A 25,769-nucleotide genomic window follows, 5' to 3' on the forward strand; every position below is an offset into this window, starting at 1 on the left:
AACTATTAACATACAAGAGTTATTATAATTGGACTTTACAAAAGAAGAACAATAACAAAGATTAAGTGTATATTTTGTCCTCATCCTTATGAGATAGCACATGTAGAACTAGATTCTGTGGTTTCTAGAACTAGAATCTGCCCTTTATATATGAACTCAAGGTAACAGAAACCCACATAAATTCAAGAGGCTTGGGATTTATTAGGGGTGCTGGTTGTATTTTTATTTTTATCCCTTCTTCATGTTTAAAACACCAGTAAATAACCTTACCTAACTTTCAGAAATTACAGCTTCTTAATTCAATTATATTTTGCTAGACCAAAAATAAACTTTAGGGTGAGCTTCCTCCCCCCTTCTTGATTACTTGGCTTTGTCCTATCAATCATGATTATATTCATGCTACAATAATTACAATTTTTAATCAATTTTCAAACAACATTGCTCAGTGGACTGTGAAGTGCAGTTGAAGTCCATCATAAGAGAGGTCATTCTGAAAACAACCAGAAATAATGCTTTTTTGCAGATTGGGAGGAGGGGTTATACATAGGAATGACAGAGAGATCACTTTCTTATTAGGCTTTAATATTAATTCAATACAGTACTGAAATAATTATAATTGTGCACTTGACAAACTGAAACATGAACTAGTTCTCAGTTGGATACTCTAGTTGGCATTATAACAGAAGCTCTCCAGGCATTTGTAGGGAATATATCTTCCAATAAATTGTATTTTCCTAAACATACAGTAAAAAAATTCCTTTTGCAAAGCATCCCAGTTATAATTTGATTATGTGAACTTGCACAGGAAAAGAACTCACTGTTAGCAACCAGCACTTGCTCTGCTCCAGGACTGGTGCTTTAAAGTAGCTTGTCTTGATGTTCTTAATAACACAACTTCACATTGCCTGAATGAGGCAGTAGGCTCTAACAGAAAAGTACAGTGTACTTTAGGGGTTTCTCATGTAAAAGTTCTTTAACAGAGTATGGGTAAGAATAATTTTATTGTGCTAGATCAGAAAAAATCATCAGAGGAATCATCATATAAATGTAAACAGGTACTTGTCCCAAACAGTTTCCTACAGTGAATTTTAGCCATGCAAATCAATGACAAAACTGTTACCATCTTCAACTGGGACAAGATTTCTTCCTTACAAGCAAAGTAGATGAAAAATAGGGAAAAGCAGCAGAAACTGTAAGGCAACAAAATCTGTTGGCTGGGAACAGGCCCTCAAGCAGTAGGACCCTTGAGAAGTTTCTTGTTTGAAATAGTATGTTTATTTTTTCCAGGTTTGTCACATATAATGCTATGTCTTGTTCTGTTTGGATTTAGTTAGTAATCAAAACTTCTCTCTTCAGTAGAGTCTGATTCCTTGCCCCCTGCCCTGGTTTTCAAAGCACCACCAAGACAGAAATGGCTGGCCAGGGGAAATTACTGCCAGAAAAGCACCAACACATTAAAGCATCGATTTAAAAGACAAAACTATCTGGACCTTTTCCAGCGTTTCAGTATTTCAGACACAGGATATATTGTATCTAATACAGAAGGATTGGAGTGAATCATTACCATTGAACTTTGCAGTGAGTGAGACTGCACAACATGGGTTGGTATACAGGATGCTAGACCTTTTGGCATTAGATGGAATGCACCTGTCCCAGAGGGGGAAGAGGATCTTGGGGCAGGAGGTAGCTGGTCTCATTGACAGACCTTTAAACTAGATTTGAAGGGGGAGGGGGGCAAAACATCAGCCCATCTGAAGTGCATGTATACCAATGCACACAGCATGGGTAACAAACAGGAGGAGCTTGAAGCCATGATGAAACAGGAAAATTATGATGTAGTGGCTATCACAGAAACATGGTGGGATGTCTCCCAGGACTGGAGTGAGCCAATTGATGGCTACAAGCTCTTTAGGAGGGATAGACAAGGAAGGAGAGGTGGTGGGGTGGCGCTGTATGTTAGGGACTGTTATGATTGCTTTGAGTACAAGTGTAGTGAAGACAGGGTGGAGTGTCTTTGCGTTAGAATCAGGGGGAAGGCCAACAGGGCAGATGTCGTAGTGGGAGTCTACTATAGACCACCCACCCAGGACAGAGAGGTGGATGAAATATTCTATAGGTATTTAGGAGAAATCTCACAATCGCTTGCCCTTGTTCTTGTGGGAGACTTTAACTTCCCAGACATCTGCTGGAAATACAACACAGCAGAGCGGGACCAGTCCCGGAGATTCCTGGAATGTGTGGGAGATGACTTGTGACGCAGCTGGTGAATGAACCGACCAGAGAAGGTGCCCTGCTGGACCTCGTCTTTGTGAACAGAGAAGGACTGGTGGATGATGTGGCAGTTGGAGGCTGACTAGGGCACAGCGATCATGAAATAATAGAGTTCTCTATTCTTAGAGAGGCCAGGAGAGGGGGAAGAAGAACTGACATCCTGGACTTCAAAAGGGCTGACTTTGTATTGTTTAGGCACCTGCTTGACAGGATCCCTTGGGAGATGGTCCTGAAGAGTATAGGGGTCCAGGAAGGCTGGGCACTCTTTAAGAAGGAAGTGTTAATGGCTCAGGAGCAGGCAGTACCCAGGTGCTGTAAGATAAGCCAGTGACAGAGAAGACCACCCTGGCTGAACAGGGAGCTTTGGCTGCAACTCAGGGAGAAAAGGAGAGTTTACAGCCTTTGGAAGAAGGGGCTAGTGACTCACAATGATTACAAAGAGGCTGTGAGTCTATGCAGGGTGGAAATCAGGAGGTCTAAAGCCCAGCTAGAAATTAATCTGGCTTCAGCAATCAAGAACAACAAGAAATGTTTGTATAAGTATGTCAACAGCAAAAGAAAGACCAGGGAGAGCCTCCATCCCCTGCTAGACGCAGGAGGAAACATAGTAACTAGAGACAAGGAAAAGGCTGAGGTGCTTAATGCCTTTTTTGCCTCAGTCTTTAATAACTAGACTAGTTGTAATGAGGGAATCCAGCCTCCTCAGACAGACTGGAAGAACGACCCCCCCATAATCCAGGAGGAGATAGTCAGTGACCTACTGCATCACAAACATACACAAGTCTATGGGACTGGATGGGATACACCCGAGGGTGCTGAAGGAGCTGGCTGGGGTGCTCGCCAAACCACTTTCCATCATTTACCAGCAGTCCTGGCTGACCAGGGAGGTCCCGACAGATTGGAAATTGGCCAATGTGATGCCCATATATAAGAAGGGTCGGAAGGACGATCCAGGAAATTACAGGTCTGTCAGCTTGACTTCGGTGCCCGGGAAGCTGATGGAGCAGCTCATCCTGAGTCCCATCATACAACACATGCGGGACAAACAGATGATCAGGCCCAGTCAGCATGGGTTTATGAAAAGCAGGTCCTGACTGACAAACCTGATCTCCTTCTACAACAGGGCAACCTGTTTATTGAATGAGGGAAAGGCTGTGGATGTTGTCTACCTTGACTTTAATAAGGCATTTGACACAATTTCCCACAGCATTCTCCTGACAAAACTGGCTGCTCGTGGCTTGGATGGGCACACGCTTTGCTGGGTAAAAAACTGGCTGGATGGCCGGGCCCAGAGAGTTGTGGTGAATGGAGTTAAATCCAGTTGGTGGCCGGTCACGAGTGGTGTCCCCCAGGGTTTGGTTTTGAGGCCACTCCTGTTCATTGATGATCTAGACGAGGGGATCGAGTGCACCCTCAGTAAGTTTGCAGTTGACACCAAGTTGGGTGGGAGTGTTGATCTGCTCGAGGGTAGGGAGGCTCTGCAGAGAGATCTGGACAGGCTGGAGCGATGGGCTCAGGCCAACTGTAGGAGTTTCAATAAGGCCAAATGCCAGGTTCTGCACTTCAGCCACAACAACCCCCAGCAGTGCTACAGGCTTGGGGAGGAGTGGCTGGAGAGCTGCCAGTCAGAGAGGGACCTGGGGGTGTTGATTGACAGCCGGCTGAACATGAGCCAGCAGTGTGCCCAGGTGGCCAAGAAGCCCAATGGCATCCTGGCTTCTATCAGAAATAGCGTGGCCAGCAGGGACAGGGAAGTGATCAGTGCCCTGTACTCGGCATTGGTGAGGCCGCACCTCGATGACTGTGTTCAGTTTTGGGCCCCTCACTACAAAAAGGACATTGAATTACTCGAGTGTGTGTCCAAAGAAGGGCAACGAAGCTGGTGCAGGGTCTGGAGCACATGTCGTATGAGGAGCGGCTGAGGGAACTGGGGGTGTTTAGTCTGGAGAAGAGGAGGCTGAGGGGAGACCTCATCGCCCTCTACAACTACCTGAAAGGAGGTTGCAGAGAGCTGGGGATGAGTCTCTTTAACCAAGTAACAAGCGATAGGACAAGAGGTAATGGCCTCAAATTGTGCCAGGGAAGGTTTAGACTGGATATTAGGAAGCATTTCTTTACAGAACGGGTTGTTAGGCGTTGGAATGGGCTGCCCAGGGAGGTGGTAGAGTCCCCATTCCTGGAGGTGTCTAAGAGTCGGGTCGACTTCGCACTTAGTGATATGGTGTAGTTGAGAACTGTCAATGTTAGGTTACTGGTTGGACTAGATGATCTTCAAGGTCTTTTCCAACCTAGACGATTCTGTGATTCTGTGTGGAGCCTCCATTTGCTCCTGTTGCTTCATGGGTGCTTAATGATGAATGCTTAATTTAACAGATGTTGGAATCTGTACAGTTCCTCTTAAGAGGCATGGTGTATGGTTGGATCATTCCTAGTGTTGAATTGAAAGTAGAAATCCAGCACCAAGTGATGCTGCTTATTCTGTGTAGAGTCAGTCTATCATTTCTACAGCTTTCTGAGTCTCTCTGATCTGAAATGTTTAAGGCAATTTTACGTTTTAAGTATTACTGCCTTTTCTTGCAATTTAAGAGGCAAAAAGAGAAGTGTATATTAAAAATCTATTAACCCTGCAAATAAGTAATTTATATAAAAGTTAGATTTGTGTACCCTGTTATTCTTACTTATAGTCCCCTGAATGACGCAGAAAAACTAATTACTTTTATTTATACAGTCCCATTAGAGTAGAGTACTTTACAGCCTACTAGAAGAAACAAATCACTGCTCTCAGGAAAGTGCTGTCTGCAATGAATATAGCAGGGCAAGCAGGGAGAAGAGCCAAAAGTAGGAGTGAGGTTATGGGAAGACTGCAGTTAGGGAAGTTTGAAAGATGGTATCTTCATCTTGTCACTTCCAGAGATTCTAAACAGGAAACAGTCAAGATGGGTGTGACAATTTGGGATTTGCCAAAATATGTCATGTAGTCCCATTTAACTCAAATTTCTGAGAGCCCAAATATCAGTTGGTATTTTTACAGTAAGAAATAAAAATGGACAAGGCAATCACTTTCAGTGCAGCTTCCCACAGTCTGTCTGCCTTTTTTTTCTTGAAGTAGTAAGACTTGTCCCCAGGAATCATGTTAAAAAAAATATATATATATATCCTGTAGACTTTATTAAAAGGCTTCTCTTGTTTCCCCTTGTTTTGACACTGAACGCCTTCTTTTCTGTAGTTTATGTTCAATTCAGTTTTAAAAGCCCACATTTTTCCATCATGACACTTTTGCTAGTTAAATCAATTTCTCATCAAAATTTGAATTAAAATGGTTTCTGTTCTCACACCAAATTTCATAGACTTGCTTTCAGAAATATTTTTTTGCCTTTAGGGTTAGGACTGAAATGGAGAATTTCCCGTCCCCCAACATTTCATTTAGCTGTTAGTGAGTTGTTATGGCTACTTCTTAATTTTGAAGGAAACATGTCTTTGAACCCTTTAGCAAAGGAGACAGGTAAGTGTCTGATCTACTGCCTAGCTTTGCAAAATAATAATACTTGACACGAAACAAGAGGCCATTTAAAATTGCAGACTTTGTTTATAAATGCTTTCAGGATTCTTTGGTCCAGTTTTGCTATCATTTTGCATTTTGTGTTTCTCAGGCCTAATGAGGTCACTGGGATTCCACCTCTGTAAAGCAAAAAATTCACATAATCCAGACAGGTGGTCTTGTCCATAGTATATTTTTTAAATGAGCTGCATGCAATCTATTCATGGTCACGAACTTGCATTTGCTCCTCCCTCATGTCTCACTGACGATTCACTTGGGTAACTATCAAGGTCCAGTCTGCTTCTCCCAGCGCAGCTTCTCCCTACAGTCATTTAACACTTTCCCAATTTCTAAAGGTATTTACAGTAGAAATCATGCTTTTGCAGTCCCTGTGTACCTTTTCCAAGCATATCTTGCATATGAAAGATCAAATCTTCACGTACCTGCAACACACTAACAGCCAAGGCAATTGGACAATCCAAGCATACCAGCCATTAGAAGGTTATCTTCACACTTTGTACACCAGAAGGCTGTAACAGTTCAGAAGATGCAGGAAAAAAAAGAAAACTTTTTTCATGTAATTCCTGCCAGTACTCCTTTTTGAGACTTTGTGTATTATAGTCTAGGTGTTCCAAGTATGACCTTCATTTAGCTTATGTATTACTTTCAGAAATAGACTTGAAGTTGAGACTCAGATGGGCTCACCTGATTTTAGGATTAGCAAAATTATGGTAAACATCCAAACAAGCTGCAGCTGGAATAAGTATAGCGTGAAGATCCTGCTTCATATTTTTGTGCTTCATCCAGGGAAATGTGAGATATGTTTCCATAGCTTCACTTGAAGTTTCCTGGGCCTAGGTGCATGCATCACTTTTCTGTGGATCACTGTGGGCTTTGTACAGCTAATTATATGTTTATATGGGAACAAAGCTAAAAAAGTAACTAAATACAACCACAAGTTTTCTCCTTCCTTGCCCTTATTCCTAAACTTCCCGCAGAGTAAATGAAATATTAAAAAGATTATCTGTTTGATGTCATCTTCTATTAGTCATTTCCTAATCTGAAAAACTATTTCAAATATACCTTAGTTTATAAACACTAGATTAAAAAATGCACTATAACTGAAATTATGATGAAAAAACAAGGTAAGTAAACAGCAAAACACGATAGAGCTTTAACAAATATTATTACACTGATCAATACAAAAAGCATTTGAGTAAACTAATCTGTCTGTAAATCTACATATTAACAATCCTATTTGCAGAGACTAGGACTCCTTCTCTTTTCAAAATCATAAGGTTCAATGAGTTAAACAAAAAACATACTTTTACATGGTCACCTCTAACTGACATTTATATATCACTACTGAGAGACCACAAAAAATCTGAACAGTACACATCTTATTTCACATGGCTTGACCTCTTTTTCTTCTTCCCATGCCAAATAGAGCAAAGTTTTCATATCAATCAGAATAAACTTTACAGTAAAGAACTTATTCAAAATGGGTAAAAATTCAAAATAGGGTAAATAAGTATAGTGCTGACAAGGAAGATTATCAAAACAGCTGTGATGGTGTCAATGGGACATACATGTGTACACATGTGCACAAAGCATGTCTTTAGCATGATGAAACGCAAAACCTGTCGACTTGATATCAAGTTATTCTTAGAATGTTGAAGCCAATTGTAAATCAATCATAATCTTATGAGATAAGCTTGCAAACAGGACTTGCAAAGAACTTAGAATAGTTTATACCATTTTATCTTTTCATTTAAGTAGTTTCATTTGGATTTTTAAATTTCTGGTTTTTGAAAATCGGCAAGAAACTGTTCAGTAGTTTTTTAGTCACAACACTGAAAGCAGAAGAGTTTGACCCATCTGAAGACTTTGCTGTGATATATCTTCATTTGACCCATCTGTACTTCTTAGATTGAACAACGACAGGCAGCAAAGGCAGAAGAGATCCAGATGGGAAGGTGTGCTCTCATTAGACAAGCTGATACAGTTAGAAAAGGTGGACAAGATTTTCAATTCCTGAATCTTTCCATCAAGCCTTAAAATGAGAGACTCAGTCCAGACCTAAACAGTCCATAGTTTATGGTCTTTGCAAAAAAGCAAAACAAGTTTTATTTCTTTTTAAACATCTTTGGCTGTAAGGCACAAAACTGAAGAAGCAGCTCAGTTCACACCCAGAACTGTTCTCTGCCTTTAGCTTCTGGGAAAGCAGTTCCTCTTCTATAGTCTCCAAATCATTCATAAAACTAATAAAGGAGAAGAGAAAGGGGAAACAATTATTCTATGCAAGAATATCCTAAAGACTCTTTCAACTAATGAGAACAATCAGGAGACTTATTCCATAAAAAAATTCAGAAACACAAACAGATTTACAGTTATATAGCTAAAAGATTAATTGCCACTGAAACTTCATAGGGAAACTGCATATTTCAGAGGGAGGAACAGTAATTAAAATAATAGTGGGGTTTTTTAATGACAGAGCCACTACGCTTTATCCAGTAAGGCGTAAGTGCCATCTAGAGAGTTCATTATTAATAGTATGTTTATTTTTTATTTTTTTTTAATTCAATGTTTAAAGACTTTCTTTAATTATGGAGTAGCAAAGGGAAAAAAATGCTATGAAATGATGGTGGTTGAGAAGAAAGAAAAGGTCCTATTCTAAAGCAGGAATATTTTCTAGCATCCTACATATTGATGTCATATAAAAGTATTCACCGCCACAATAGTAAGAACAATGCTGGATTCCAGGAGCTGTGGGTGTGCAAGAGTGACTCTTTGTTGTAATGACTGGCTTTACATATTGAATAGAAACCAGAAGAGGGAATTGATTTAATATAAGGAACAATACACTGTATTATACGCTTACGTACTCTAGAGAAACTTATGGTTGTTGTTGCAACAAACAAGACAAAATAATATATAAATCAATTCTATGTAAATGTAATTTCTCACTGTAATAAAGAAAAATACTGGATATGCAGGAACATCTGTTTTCAAGAAAATTAGAGACAAAATATATTTCTCCAGAGAAGGATAAAAAAAGCTTTGGTGACAGGAAAAATCTAGAGAAGAAACAAACAAAGCCTTTCAAATAATCCCTACTTTCTGGGATTACTTGGTACAGCAAACCGTGGTATTATGGGGTTAAAAAATCTGTTCACCCGAGTTAAATCATTTCTAAAATCAAAACTGAACTCAAGTTTAGCCATCAAAGCCAAGCTCCATTTCTGCTTAGCTCAAAACCGAACCTGTTCAAACTATTCAAACTCTGCAGGAACACTGCGTCATACAATCAGGGTCAGAGTTTCAGAAAAATAAAAATATCCATGTAAAAGTAGGATGTCAGCAGCGTAAGAGACTGGTGATGCAAGATAGGCTTATGCACAAGTTCTATTAAATAAAAAAGAAAACCCACAACTGTTCTCGCTGCACGTGGCTTCCACACCTGTTTCTTCAGAAGGAAATCTTAAGGTTTTTTAAAACATAAATTTGTGCTCAAATGCACACAAATTGACATAAATTTGTAAATATAAACAATTTAATCTTCAAACCTTGCACAGAAATATCTGTAAGCTCCATAATTTCTGTAAGTGTAACTATGCTTTGTCACTGAAACTATATTAAAAATAAGTTAATATAAAGCAAGCATGAATGATTTAATCTATTTTATCTTACTCCTTTCCAGAAGGTCCACTCTGATGTTTCTTTGCCCTTTTGAAATGCTTCCTCATATGTAACCTTCAAAGCTGTCCGACTCTAGGACTGTGGAACCGCCAAAGAGTCAGTGAACAACAACAGGGTAAATATGATAAAGAGTATTCGGGGAAGGGAGAAGCATCAATTTGAAATTTAAAACAAACGCAACCATAAAGGTTTTCTAATCAAGTGGGATAACTTGAGGCATGCATTCAGTCTTTCATGAGGAATATATTATGTCTTGAACTCTATTATACTGTTTTCCGAGGCCAGCCTCTCTGGTTGGTAATGTTTGGGTTTGATTTATTATTATACCAAAAGAACTTAGAACTTTTTTAAGTCTGTATTGCTTTAGTTTTTGTTTGGGATTTTTTGGTTTTGTTTGTTTGTTTGTTTTTTAATTTATTGATGCATATTCTTTCCTGTAGCTTATCCTAGCATAACTTGACCTTGGGGGTTCTTTCTTTGTTGTTGGAATAAAGTCTGTCCCTCTAAAATTCTTACTCATTTCCATAAAAATGTCTGTATCTCCTCCCTGACACCTCCCTCCCCACCCCCTGCATAACATCTGATATATTGTACTTCTTTAAACACATTCTTCCAATGTCACACTACTGAATCTCCAAGAGATTAAATGTTCAGTACCCATGCAAAGCAAGGTAGGGACTTTTCAAATTGCAGGGTCAGTCTGACTGAGGGAGTGTATATAACAACTGAGTGCCATCTCTATTTTATTTCAAAGAAATAGAAGTTTCAAAAAGGTAAGTCGTTACATGGAATTCTCTTTAGAGTTCCTACAATTTATTCCTAAATCTCTAGATTCTCTCACTAAAATCTCTCCTTTGTAATCCTTAAGGATGCAGTAAAATAAACACAGTAATTCAGCTGTCACTGAGTGGTCTCACACTTGAACTGGAGGCAAAGTCTCTTACACACTACCTGCACTCATGCCTGTCACACAAAGCTGCTATGGGAATGCCTACAATAGAGAGTCCCAAGCCAGATTCAAATGAGCTGATATACAGAATAATTTAGTGCCTTACCTTTATACTAGTTGAAATCCCAGAAACAATACAGCCATCTGTGCAGCTACAGAGGGCAAGTTCAGATGGGCCTGTATAAGACAGCAGGACTGAAAAGCCACTGCAGAGCTGCCGTGTGCCTCCATTGGAAATGGACATGTATCAGGTATCTGCTGCCTGAAAAGTGCGATGCTTGGAAGAACAGAGATGTCGGAAGCACAGCACAAGGCAGACAGAACAGGATCTCACAGCGAAGGATTTAGGGATAGGATGCCAGAGCAGTGTTCAGTGTCTAAACATGTTCAAGCACATGTTTAGACTCTATTTCCATTAAGAAAGGAGTGACACAGACCAGATTATTCCTTGCAGCCTCCATATTCATCATCTGCCATTTCATCAAAACCTACTTCGGCAAGGAATGACCACATCTGAAGGCAAGGCATGATCTTCGATAAAAATAAGGCATGACAGTTGAATTTGGAAGTCGGTGACCCAAAGCCTCTCTAGTGCTCTGCTCATGCCCAGCAATGTTTTTCAACTGTAGAGCAAATCTATCAATGCATAGGACCTGAATGCGACAGAACTAGGAAGGTACGAGAATATTAGTGTTAGGTCCACTGAGCTAAGAAGGCTCTGTCCACAGAAGATTAAAAGAAAACCAAAAGGTGAAAGAACCATGTCACTTCATAACATCTCCTGCGCAGGAACGCAGCAGATTTGAAACTGATCATGTGACATTGCAGCACGAAAGGAGATCTTAGGCTCTAAATGACTATGTATGTAAGCAAAGTCTTTCCAGCTTTTGTAGCCAATTATACATTTTAGAAGCATTTTTACTGACATCATGTTTGTGTGTCAATATAAAAATAATTTATAAATATATCTTATTTATCAGCTTTTATTCCCACAGGGTTTAGAAACAACAATCAAGTGTAATAGTTACTATACCCCTTTGGCTAGATTTAGTGAGCAGAAATACTAAAAAATGCTTCCAGAGAACCTTTTTGAAAATATCAGCTGAAGTATAATTGCAATAAAGTACAGAAGAAAGCCAGCTGTTATACTCAACTTATGCTATTTAGTTCTTCCATACGTAAAACAGTCAATATAACTCATTAAATCAGAATAATTTTTTAAAAAGTGTTGTTACAGTAACAGATAAAGGAATGCACAGTGTATTAGTTATCAATGCTTTATTATTGAAAACAAAATTGAAATTCTCTTATCTGGCACATAAACAATTATTTCTACAAAAAGGAAAGCCTACAAATCTGATAATTTATACAAATAACAGTTTTTCAAAAAATAAAATTTTAATTTAGTAAACTTGTCTTGTGCTTTTTTTTTTTTTTTTTTTTAGCACTGTCTGCAATAATCCACCATAAATCCCTGAGCAGAGAGACTATTTTAAACATGTTTTAAATTTATTCCAAAAGACGAAAGTTATCAAGCCCAGACCTATATTAAAAAAATGTATTCAGGGACATTCTTGTTAAATTTACGCTAGTCCTTTTTTTTCTTTCTTTTCTTTTTTTTTTTTTTTTTAAAAAAAAGAAACAAACAAAAACAGTTATCAATGCAAGCATAACACTGCATCACAGGGTGCTCCCCCTTTCCCCCTTTTGTGCAATGAATAAAAATTACTAAGCAAGAATGAATACAAGTTGAAGGAGACAAATAATATAGTAAATGGTTAAGACCAAGAAGCCATCAAATTTTGATGGCTGTTGAGCAAATAAAGCTGCAGGATACCACAGTTTTATGCTGAGTTCAGTTACAGTTACTATCTAATTTATTTCTATACTTTTTTCCAGAAAGTCAGTAAAGCAGGAGAGTAAGTTCAAGCTACCATTGTATTTTAACACTGGTTTCAATGATGAAGTAGAAATTCAACTTTTGACCCTTCAATTTTGCTTTTCCAGCCATAACGTTATTTGAGAAAAACTTGACACACTCCACAAAACCAAACAATCTTGCCCCTCTGGCCCTTTTGGTAGGCCAGTTGTAAACTTAGCAACTTAAGGTATTTTAGTGAGCAAGAGGAAAGAAAAGGAAACACACACTACTACAATTTTTTACTATACTGACTTTGAAACATCTACTCCCCAATCTATTTCAATACAGATTTAAAATCCAAATGTAAGGAGAGAATGACCAACAAGGTAGAGTATAACTCACGTGTCCTCTTTCCCATTAGGTACACACAGTAAGCACAAAAAAAGCAAGGAAAACCAAATAAAAGAAATAGCAACACTTACAGACTGTTGTGTTAATGGCAGGTAACGTTGCTGCAGTCAAGTAATAAATAAATAAATACAGCAAAGTATTCTGCTCTATAGTTTTGTTGGAATGGTGCTCAACAGTTAAAAAGCAAAATAAACCCCAAACCCTTTCTCAGTAAATAAAGAGTTTTTAACAGAAGAACCTGAAGAAGCTTCAGTTCAAGGTGCTCTACCACTTTAACATTATATCTACCATTATGAAAAGAACACTGAAGCAGATATCAACAGGTCATTAAATGAAATAGTAAATCCTCTTACAAGCAATAATACTTATTTCAAAGAAAGAAAGCAGTTAACAAATGGAAAAAAAAATTACTAAAGCTTCAACACACTGTAATTTTAAATAAATTATTTTTACATTTAAAAACTGAAGACTGAAACAGCAACTAGGCCAAATCATTCTGAAACAGAAATAAACTGAACCTCACCAAAAGCATATTTAGATATTTGACAGCTCTGCTGCTAGCACACGTCGGAATACAAACAGAATGCTAATATTTGGTGAGAATCTGAATAGGTAATATTTTTTAAAACACCACCACTGTGAAAAGTAACTGGCAACCACCTCTACAGATTTCTCTTGATCTACACCGTTTTAACCATGACCTAATCCAGTTCCTCCCTGAGGCTAGTTGTTTGCTAGCCTCACCAATGTATAACATTCCCTTTTCTCCAAGTTGTTCATGAAGTCTCATTTGTAGCATATCCAAGCACTAATATTTTCAAATCTCACTTGGCTGAGTTATTGCAAAACTATTGTATGCAGAGTCCAGTTTAAAGCTGGTCTTATCTGACAGCAATGTAAAAAGAATCAAACACATTGTTCTATCTTTTTTTTTTTTTCTTAAGATGACAGTCTGACCACACTCATCTGATATCAGGGCAAACGTCAGTCTTGTTTCAGTTACTAAATCACACCTCTGGATTTTTTTTTTTACCACTCTACATACACATCTGATGTAGTATGTACTATGTACTGATGTAGAATATGAGCAGTTCCTTGCTCATTCTGTCTAGCCCACAGCCATTTGACTGTGTATTTCAAGAAAACTGCACTAAAACTTAACAAGCTGAAATAATATGCATATTCTCAGTAAGCATTTTGAATGATGTCATCTAATCACAAATGACAAGATTTGAAAAAAATTGGCCATATAAGCTGTGAAATTTGTAGGCAAGTGGTCCTAAAGTGAGATACAGCAGCATTAAGACAAACTGCAAACACACTGGATTTAGTATACATTTTAATGAGTTACAGTATCAGCAAAATACTTTAACCTACTATTACCACTTTTACTCCCATATGGCTTAGTGTATACTGTACAATTTTCTCTTAGTATTTTTACGACAGTATACATTTCAAGTACCCACCCAAAGGTGAGTGATATGGGATTTGCAATGATTTATCAAATATGTCAAAACACCTTCTCTCAAGTGCTATGGTTCTAAATATTTTTGTGGGGTAACAAGTCCTTCAAGAGTATCTCAAAGTCTCCCTTTTTCTATTTATCTAGCAAAAAGATTTATGCCAAAAAGGCAGGATAGCTTCTCCTAGCAGCAATTAAGATCTCTGATCCTTGCAGTCAAGTCCAATGAGTTCTCCAACTGGACAACTGTGTGGAAGTTCTAGTTTGTGGTTTTAATCAATTTAAGAAAAAAAAGTTCAGAGTTTTCATCATCATGTTTTGGATGTCTTCAGACCTTGTTTCTCCATGATATTCCACAATTTGCGAAGATTGGACTGAGTGATGACATCATCAGGTTTAAGTTGAAGTGCAAGGAGGTAGTTTTCTTCAGCCTCTTTCAGTTTACCATTCAGATGGAGAATGGCTCCAAGATTCATCAGGGCAGCTGGATACTGATACAAAAAAAGGGGAAGGAGAAATATTAGGCATATTTTCAATTTTTCTTTTCAGACAATCTTCTTCCACTTAAATTATTCCCTTATGTTTGCAGACTTTTCATGGAAGCAATTTAGCAATTTAAGCAAATAGAGATAACAAGAAGAAGTTTCTGAACAGCTGCTGTATACTTTGTGCTTTAAACAGGGCAAGCTTTGGTGTCTACAGACATAGACTTCTCCCTTTAATGAGAAAACACAGAACTCATAAAGCTTTACATGTGGTAATGCTGGCATAGCACAGCTTCCAAGAGAAAATTGAAATAATCCAAGAGTGGATTAAAGACAGGAATTTAATTTTAATTCAACCCATTGCCAATAAAGAGTTTATAATCATTGGGAATAGTTAACACATTGGAACTCATCCCTTTTTTCTCTCTGTCTTAATTATAACGAGTAGAAAATACAATCTGTTCTCAGATTCTAAGGATGTTCAGGGGTCCTAGTATATCCATATAGAATCAGGCTGTGGAAACACATGCTATTTTAATAACAAAGATGTGAAAATTTCATAACAAATCCATTAAAATGCTTCTTATGTTGCTAACAATTTTTCCATTATGAAATAATAGGTTGTTCATGATAATTAAACATACCTGGTTACTGGAGTTAACAAATAGTACTAGGGCAGAAAAGCAGATTTATGAAGCTGAACAGTCTAACCTACCTTTTTTGCAAATACCTAAGCTATTCACATGATAGTGAGAGCACAGTAAAGGCATTTGGCAAACCAGTACCTTGTATTTCAAAAAAAAAGGGGAAAAAATACTACACGAAGTTCACTATGGTTCTCTCCCTCAAGTCACTCTCATTTCCAATGAGCTTCAGAAACACTCACTTTCAAAGTCACATAGTTTTGCCTCAGAGGATAAATGTTTCAAGACACCACTCACCAGTGTTCTGATCAAAATGCAATACTCAGAATGTGAATACACATGGAAACTGAGCTTCAGTCTACTGTGTGGGGGTGTTGGTATGCTTTAGAAGCCCTTCAGTAACAATAACTTCAGGAAAATATGGTAGGTAGAAGGCCAATAAAACATGCACTAGAGTTGGTCTCCCAGACTGATGTGCTAATAGAAAGTCATTAGGATGAGGAAGACTTATGTTCCTAACCTCTCCACTAGCAAGTTAAAGTCATTACACTCTTATCCTTCTGAATCAAGCTTCAAAAAAAACCCACCCCATAATTCTTGTGTTCGAAACCTAAATTTTGTGGTGGAAATGTTGTTCAGAACATTCTCTAGTTTCATATCCTACAGATATTTCATACTTTTTCAGCTTTCTTCCTGCTTCTTTTCACCTATTAACACATGCACCACAAAACCTCATGAACATCAAATTTTCACAGCAACTGGCTTCCAGAGTTTCAAAATTAAGCAAAACAAAATGAGTTCAGCCCTCCCTATTGTAAACATCATAATGCTAATGCAGTGGAATCTGAAGATGATATTTTTAGATTTAATTTTTCTTGCTCTAACCTGACAGATTATTTCCACCACCCCTAAACCAGTTACTTTGTTCTACTAAAAATCAAAACCAAAAAAAACCCCTTCAGATGGATTTTATAGTTTTCCAGTTAAATATTATCCAAAATTTCCTCCTAAGTCATATCCTGTACAGAGAAGGAAAATTAAGTCCCTGAAATGTAATCTTTGCTATGGACAACACATCAACCACATTATCATCGCTCCACCTTTGCAGTGCCAGCCTTGCATACTAGTTTATAATGGATTAATACACTCCTTAATTACAGATGTTCTGGGTGCTAACTGAAGTGATGTAAGTGAAGAATGATCAGAAAACAGCTCCACTGTGTATGGATGGCTATCTAAATATCCACATATTTTATTTATTAGACAAGATTGTTTCAGAGAATTCTCTCAAATCGTGAGTAGGATGGTCCATTCTGACTAATTGCACTCTTTATTTGTCTAATGGGAGTTTATGAATCAAACAGCTTTTTTCAAGAGCACAGTTATTGACACAGAACTGTATTCTCACTTGAAATATAACTATGTGCATATGTTTGCATCTAGACAATGGATAAGAATTAAAAAACCTTAAACCTCGTATTAAATAAGACACACGTTAAAATGTGCTCAGGGCTGATTCTACAGCATCCACAAACTTACTGTGTGGGAATCAACACAGTTGTCTCATATGGCTTCCAGAAATCTTCTTCATTTTCTTCACACCCCCCTGAAAATATGGTATGTGTATGGTACTAATCAAGTACTCTAAAGAACATCATATACATAAGACTATATGCCTAGCTAAGAAAACACTTCTGCCATGTCTTTAATTTGATATATCATTTCACTATAGCAAGCAACAAAAACATCTAGAAAAAGAACAAACCACATGCCTTTTAACTGAACTTGAAATTTTCCAACTTCTACACATCATTCCTGATTTCCTGGAGACCAAACAAATTTTAGGCCATTAACGCTCTAAACAAATGTATCCATGGAAAATGTGAACTAATAACTCATTTCAAGTAGTGCTGAACGTTCATTCCAACTCCTTCATATTTCAAATGAGGAAGTGCATAGGATTTCAGAAAGACTGCTCCCTAACTTTCTAGGGTACCAGCCACCCCAATACCTATGGTTTATTGTAACAGTCACAGGAATTTTGGGTGACTTCAAGATTATACATCAGTGCCATAGCTCTCTGACAACTATAAATGATGGTCTGAGGACAAGAGATCAACAGACATTTGCTATAGTTTTTCTTCACATATATTGTCTTTTATTAAAGACAGCTGATAAAACTTTTCAGTACGTTAACAAAGGCAGTCAGCAGCTACCAGTGCAATAACATGGGACTTGTAGCACTGTATAACAAATGACACCGCCTACTACTTCAGAGACTTGAAAGGAGAAACAGGCCTGCCTTCATTTCCTTTTGGAGACAGATGCTTTACATCAAAAAAAGCTGACTGGCATTTCTATCGGGGTTATAAATGCTGTCTTTCATGGTCTATTGAGAATTATTCTCTTTATTAGCATTTTTATCGTGGTGTGCTTGTTTCCTTAGTGGGTTTTGGGGGGAGGGGAGGTGCTCATGGGGAGGAGGGGAGAGGAATAACAGAGTAGTTAATGAATAACAAAATAGCAAAAGCCATGCATTTAGTTGCCTGAGGTGTTTTTAGTTTACATTGATGACAATTCTTTCCAACTTTCTCTATACTACCAAAATAAAAAGAGAACCTTGGGGCATGCAAAAATTTTAATGTAAATTAAAGTCCTCTCTAAAATCAGAGAACTATAGTAGTTCAGGATTACACTAATGTAACGAGTATTGGACCTACAAACAGAATGAATCTTAATGACACAGAAGATGAACTGATTCCTTGTTCATCGTCTCTGGCTCCACATATAGCAAATGCCATATCAGAAGAACAGTCCCAAACAGAAGAAGACAAGTTTACGCCTATATACGCCTAAGAAGTTATGGAGAGAGAAACAAATACACAAACACTTAGACTAGCTCCAAAACACCTCCTGCATGGCAGACAAGTATGAACAAACAACAGCCCAAATACAAGTAATGAAATCTGAAATTGTTTTCCTCAAAGCTCTGCTTACAGATGACCTACTCTGGTCAACACCACAGAGGCCAGGGCAGCAGATTCTGAGATGAAAGCACATTTTGTTGCTGCTAGGGTACTTATAAGGAATAAGAATATAAGAATCACAAGTGCAAGCTACTTCGCACATTTTAAAAGGTCACTGAAAAGATGTTGCCAGTATTCATCTTGCTCTTAATGAATTACTACAGTGTGTGACCTTGTAGATGTTTCAAAACAAGCCCAGGACTGTTTAATGAACACTGTAATCAGCATGGCCAACTCACCAGAAACACAGAGGCTAAGTGTTTTGTTTTAATACACTGCAATTAAGGACACTTGTTTTTTACGGGTTCCTGTTGAGTAAAGTCCATACTTAAAGGACACAAAATGTTATTCACATGTGAATATTTCATCCCAGCACTCCTAGTTAAATATGGGTGAAGAATTCAGATCTTTCTCTTCGATAACTGAAGATACATAGGAGATACAATGACTGAGTAGTGAAGCAGCAGAGTATTAGTTGTAGAATGGCTCACTAAGCGCAAAAACAAAGCTTCGTCTTATCAGTGACCATGGGATAATACGCTGTCGTGCCTTTATCTTCCTACAGTGATGGCAAGAATCTTCACTTGAACTTTTATTACTGGTGTTATTGCTGCAGCACAGCATAGTATTTTCTGAAGCAATCAAAATGTCAACAGCTCCTTTTTTATTGCTAAAGATAACTGTGGACAACAGAATCATTTCAGGGGTGGTGATTGTTTTTGACAGACCTCACAACTTTTAAGTAAAACCATGACCTAGGAGTTGCTCCAAGATGTAAGCATACTTCTTTAAAGCATGGGGGTGGATGGAGAAGGTAGAAGGAGAGGCAGGGGAGGGACATGCAGCTAGATGGTTGCTGCCAACTGGATCTTACTCTCCAATGCAGTACATTGGCAACACTGTAAATTCAGCAGTGACACTCTGAAGTAGACTTTTTTATAGCAGTCACTTAGTGTTGCCAGATAAGTCGAGTGCCAGTTATTCCTTCCAGAGTCTCATGTTTCTACCTGGTTCTCTATGCTATAAGGTTTCTTAAGAACCTCAGTTTGCATATGCTATGTCTGGTATTTTGTTCCAAACAGCGCATGAATCACAACTAAGACACTGATCTCCAGTAAGTTGGCTAAGATGACAAGAGTGAATTGTCTAGGAACAGATAATTTGGTGCAAAAAGCATTTTGGAACAAGATGACAGGATCTATGGCAAAATATGGATCAGAGAGAATAAAAAAGCATAAAATTCAGAGCTGAGAGGGATTTCCTATGTCATCAGCCTAGACAGCAAAGCATTCAGTTCTGCTGGAAAACAAAAAAAATCAGCATCTTTGCAAACTCTTAAAATGGAAGAATGCTCTACAACTCTTCAACTATAACATTATTTAAATTGCAAGTCTGCTCATGAACAATTTCAGTAAGTATGCTTTTGTGTCGAAAACAGCTTTAAGCTTAAATAGTGAAGAGGGGAAATGGAGAAAAAAAAACATTCTCCCTGAAAGTACTAATTTGAATAAACATTGCAAAGAGCACAGTTTCCATGGTTGTATTAGTCAGACCTAAATGTCTCTGCTGCAAAGGGAGCCTGTGTCCCAATCTAATTACTTTAAGATTGACTAACATACATAGCTGTATAAATCTAACTAACAAGCCTAGGTTCTAGAGGGGAGTGGATCCTTGGATTCAGTCATGATCTTTAAGAGTACTACGTTGCTAATGCTGATAGAGAACAACCTTAGTTATTATTTACTAATATCTCATTAAACAGAAAGTCTTCATTTAATGCTCTCAAACTAACAAATTGTTGATCTCCCAGGAAGATAAACACCCTCCAGAAAAAAAGGACATCAAAAAAGAAAACACATAAAAAATAAAGCAGATAGGAAAAAAATAGCTTCCGTTGAATACTATTTATGTAATAGTCTCAGGTTAGGGTAATACATCAAGTTAATATATAATAAGGTTAATAAGGCAGAAGAACAGCATAAGATAATACCTGGTCACCTTAACAACTGATGATACTACAGAAATGTTAGATCATGTACTTTTTAAAAAAATTTTTTATTATTTACATTTTTATTATTTTACATTTGGACACTCTCATCTGGACATTCAAAGCAGATGACACTTTAACCTGCCTGGTGAAAGGAGAATATACATGTAAATTGTTTGTATGCATCTAATCTTGTGTGCTTTCAAACACTGGAGACTATCCTGCCTAAAACTGCAAACTGCAGGATATGTACATTTAAGAACAGAAATTAAAAAGTGAAGGAAGGGGTTTTTAACTTTTTTTTATATTTATGGGTGGCAGACGTGAGAGTTTTCATCCACAAGCATACCATGAAATTACTCAGTTTTCTTGTAATTCAGACATCAGCATCATTAGGGAAACCCAGAGCTGTGAGTCAGGAAAGAGTTCTACATTTGGCATGGGAAGGAAGCATCAAGCAGTCTACTTTGTTTCACAAATTAACACATCAATAGGGGACATTTTAGCATCAATGTTATCCAGCCAGCAGAGATTTTTTTCCTCAACATCTTTTTCATCTTAACCTTCAGAGACTGATCAGAATTTTAAAAACATAGTTATCCAAACCCAAACAAGTGCATATATATATATATATATATGTTACATCTTGCTGCTAAAAAGCTACTTACCATTGGTCTTTATATAAATTCAGAGTAAACCATTTTATATATCAGCAAGTTAACAAAAGCACGTATTACAACTGGTAAGGGTTGCAGATCATAACAACAGCTGAAAAGTCCCACAAAAATGTACTTATATTTGTAATTTCTGTGTATTTATATTTTTTTCCCCAATGACCATGCATGAACTGCTTTGATTTATGCTTAAAAAACCTTCTAGTAATCACTCTCAGTTTATGTAGAAACCGTGATGGACATTTTTAGATAACATACTTGTATTACCATAATAAAAGCTAAACAGGAACATACGTTACGAGTATTTAATATTATGGTTATATGAAAAAAAACCCAAACCATTTTCCAGGCCTCAAAGTGTTTCTAATTAAACTTCTTAGCTTTCCAACTCAAATGTTGTCATCAGTATAGGATATGATAGACATATCCAATTTTCCTAGCACTTTAGGATTTCATTAAAAAAATCTTCAAATTACTTAATTTTTGTTTACAGAAATCCAACTGTGTTCTAATGTCTGAAATTTGATAATTTTAATACATAGCTACGATTATGCTATAAAACATTTAACAACTTCTTTACCTTATCTAACACAAGTACACTGTGTGCTAAGTAGGAAGTCTGTACTCCCACCGAATGAGAAACTTGCTGAATAGAAATGTCATCTGTACTACCATACTGACAAATACCTTTCAGTAACAGGGTTTTGTCCTATTAAGAAGAGCTAAGAGTTTTTTAAAATTAAATTCAATCTGTGAGTAAATGTATTTTTGCATGTACTTTCTTTCTAAACCTTGGAAACCAGAAAAATAAAAGGTTTTGTGTTACTGCCTGAAAATAAACCCCACTTTCAATGTAAAAGAAATGTAAAGTCTTAAAAAAGAAATTATATACTCTTACTTCACCCAGCAGCACACATGCAGGTCTGATTAGATTAGCAGTCCATATAAACACAATCAGAACTGGCTAATCTTCAGAGAAAACTAATTTACAGATCATCTGAGATTATGATCACAATTATACTCACAGTATATGCTACTAGTATTTAAAAAGTTCTTATTTTCCATCAAATAAAATGTCATTGGAAAATAAAAATTCCTGCTGAGAATGAATGCATCATCTATCTGGTTGCACCCAAATACTGACCAAATACATCAGTACCCTGAGAAGGTTGTATAGATGCTAGTCAAGATGCTGGTCACAGACATATCAAGTACTGCATTAGAGCTTCAATTTTTTAGTAGAATAGCCAACTACTGAAATTTTAGAAAGAAAAAGAGCTCATTTCTGGCCTTGAAAGTTTAGTGAAGTTTTAATTAGGAATCTCAAAATCACAAAATTTCCAGTATTTTGACTCAAGATGTTTAGAGGAATGTTAAGTGTCAAACAAGGCTTTTCACCTTTGGCTGACAAAGGTAGTCAAAGCTGAATTAAATGCTTGAGAACTAGATTAATATTGATATTGCTGTATGTTTTCCAAAACTATTTAGGTATTTGCAGTTATAAGGTATAGCTTTCAGGCACATTGTGTAAACCATTAGGCAACTTGACATCCTTGTTCTGAGCACAAAGAATAAGAATCTTGTAATTTGTTCAAGGCTAATATCAAGCACAATCACTAATAAGCCAGACCACAGAAAAAGTGTGATGTTAGAGCAATACAGAAACAGGAAAAAAGAAAACACTAGGAGATTATGAGACACTGTAGGATGTTTTAGGATTAATTTTAGCTTTCATTCCACCCCTCTAATGACACTATTTCTTCTGGCTAACTTTCCCTAGACAACAGAATCAATCATTATTCCTCTATTGGTAATAATTTCACTGGCAGGAATGTACAACTGATGTCTATCACATGAAGTGATACTGTTTCCATAATAACATGGTTTACCACTTGTATCTGAAGGTATCTTCAAATTGGTCAAAAATTGCAACTTCAGCATGTGGAAATGTTACTAAGGCAATTTTGCAAATAAAAACTAACTCCATAATTTAGTATACAAATAACAAATCTCTTCAGTATGTATCGTTCAAGGAGCTACATTTTTGTTACAGAGTAGACACAACCAAAAAACGCTTATAAAAATCTTGTTCATAATACTTTATTTTCTGGAATTTCTGCATGGAAAACATTAAGTATTTGCATATAAATAATTTTTTTCTTTTCCTTTTTCATCTGGCTCCTATCACTTCCACGCTTGTTGCTTAGTGCAAAAATGTTACGCCCACACTGTCCTGACTTTGGTTTTACCCACAGGATTATGAGAGTAGCTGAGAAAAGAAGCACATACTATTGGTCTTTTGGAAACTGCTGAATTACAGTGCTTCATGTAATTCATAAGAATTTATCCCTTACTTTTTCCCTATACAGTATTTAGCAATTAAATCTACAGTACATATTAAAGTTATTAACTTCCAGAGTAAGCGTAAGGATTTAATTTTGATTCTTGTAGCTTAAAAGATTTTAAGGCTATAGCTTCTAAAATTTGGTCTTTTGATCATTAATAGTAAGATGACTGGGCACTAATTGCTCACTAGGCTTTTATAAGGTTGTGACTCTTCTAGGGCAGCCTTATTTACCACATCTGATCAGTGACAAATATGTTTACAGTGCTTTGTAAGTAATTAATATCAATAACAGCAAGACATGTTCAGTGGTAGATCTACACATCCTACTCTGAAAGGTTGCACTTGATGCTGCATATGCCAATAATTGTTGTTTATTGAGCAGAAGCTTTCCGTATTCTTCAAACTACATTTTTAAGAGATGAATACACAAAGCAACACTGTGAATATTTTCCTTTTTGACAAGTTTTAATTAATTATTTCCAAAGGAACAAGAAGACAACTAATATTTGCAGGACTAGAACCAAGAAATCAAAGTTCAATTCCCGCCTCTGAAATTCAATGTCAAAAATGACTCAGTGAAACCAGATGCTTGCTCCAAACTGCCCCAGAAAAAGCCTTCCATGACTGAGGCAAACTATAATCCAGGGCCACTAGAATTTCTATGCTGTTCTGTAGTCAATGGCTCAGGGTAATTTGCCTTCTCATTATATATTTTCACTATACATAACCACCCATTCTATATGAACACCACAGGATCCTAGAGAAATTAACTTTGAGTCCCACCTACCAGCAATCTTTTTCTTAAAGCTCGTTCTTCCCCCAAAATCAAAAGGTTTGCCTGCTGTGCAATTTCTATAATCTCTGTTCAGAAAGCATCTTCTTCCTCTATTATGGGTAGAACATCCAATTTGTGAATAAGCAGCAAAAAACTCCATCAATGCAGCCATCAGAACAGAATTTTTCAAACAGAATTAACGAAGGATCATGTATTGATTTTTCAAAAATGATTAAAAGTAAGTCTGATAATTTAAAGTGTATTTAAATGCAGTCAGAATGTGAAGAAATTAAGTGGAACTACTGAGTTACAATAAAACTCCACTAAATAACTCCACCATAAATGTATCAGTCATTTACTCCATGGAATCTAACAGACATACAGCAAACTTTCATACGGAATTTAATTTAGGATTTTATTGTGGATTTTCATTTTTACTGTTGTTGTTATATTGGAAAAGATTTCTATTTTCTTTCACGCTGTGATTGTTCTCAGTGAGTTTGAGGCAGCCAGATGCTGAGGCAACTGGCACTGTTACAAACCATAATGTCAGATTAAAGTTACTTACTGTTACAGGAAGACCATCTTTACTAGAGCACCTGAAGAATTAGTGAAACTTCCTCAGTTTAGTAATAGACCTCTTCATTATATGGAAAACGTGTTTCAAAAGGATAGGTACACCTGAATGTATATTTGCTTTTCACTAAAACTAACAGAATCATGTAAATGCAATATGCAGAGCTGACCAATATACAGTGGTTCAGAATGCCTCAACAAAAAGGGACTGTTCTTTGGGGGAAATGAGAAGCTATCCATTTCCTCCTCACTGCATCCTCTCATTAGCAGACATCTGATCTCTAGACTGTAACTTTCTCAAGGAAAAATACATTCAAACTGGTATGAAGTTACTCTTAAAGACAAATTCCAAGAAAATTACTTCAGCCAGACACCTGTCATGCATCCCCTTCCTAGCAGTCTGGAAACATACAGTTCTTCTCAGGCAGATCTCAGAACAGAAACAGCCTCACTGTATGTAGGGCGTTTTTCCTCTATACTATCACCTAGATACACCTGGAGGTGTGGGAGGGTGTGGGAGACTACCAGTTGCATCAAAACCATCTTGTGAAACAGAAATGTAAGTTCTCTAAAATTCATGGGGAAAAAAAAAAATCTAATAGGATACGCCAACCCACAACTAAAAATCATTCATAGAATGAGAAATACATCAGAACTATAGATTAGGAAGAAAATTAGGAAGTTAGTTATTGCAAAACATCCTACTGAGAATGTACTGTTGTTGCTGGGTTTATTTAACGAGCATTAAAAACAATTCCTTATCAGTTCTGACTGCATAATAAATTGCACTGTTTCCAGAATCAGCACTAGAATACTCTATCAGGAAAAACCTTGTTGGATTCTCTTTTAATTGTGTTCAAGCAGATGGTTTAATTTCTGAAATGCTAATCTACTGCTGTGAGTTCTATATTTCATGGCACTTTATTTTTGATTGACACTGAGGGCTACATTTACAAGGCAAAGCCAATTTTGCTCTCCCCAGGAACGGATGCAGGCAGCATAGTACCCCCTGCCATATTACTATCAGACTGTGAATCGCAATCAAGTGCACAAGTCTATCCATG

At 37.1% G+C, this 25,769-nt stretch overlaps 1 protein-coding gene across 3 annotated transcripts in view; it reads right to left on the bottom strand.

The window, feature by feature from the left end:
* Window positions 1-11,718: 11,718 nt before the first annotated feature.
* The window catches only part of TMTC2 (transmembrane O-mannosyltransferase targeting cadherins 2), a 275,962-nt gene continuing 261,911 nt past the window's right edge, over window positions 11,719-25,769 (bottom strand). For 2 of the 3 annotated variants that reach the window (XM_074827115.1, XM_074827118.1), the window contains one exon: window positions 11,719-14,682. In XM_074827115.1, coding sequence (XP_074683216.1) covers window positions 14,503-14,682 — 180 coding nt within the window. In that variant the 3' untranslated portion in view covers window positions 11,719-14,502. The remainder of the gene's footprint in view (window positions 14,683-25,769) is intronic. The other variant, XM_074827116.1, reaches the window with a different exon arrangement.

Source organism: Strix aluco, chromosome 5, assembly GCF_031877795.1.
Source record: "Strix aluco isolate bStrAlu1 chromosome 5, bStrAlu1.hap1, whole genome shotgun sequence".
Taxonomy (NCBI): domain Eukaryota; kingdom Metazoa; phylum Chordata; class Aves; order Strigiformes; family Strigidae; genus Strix; species Strix aluco.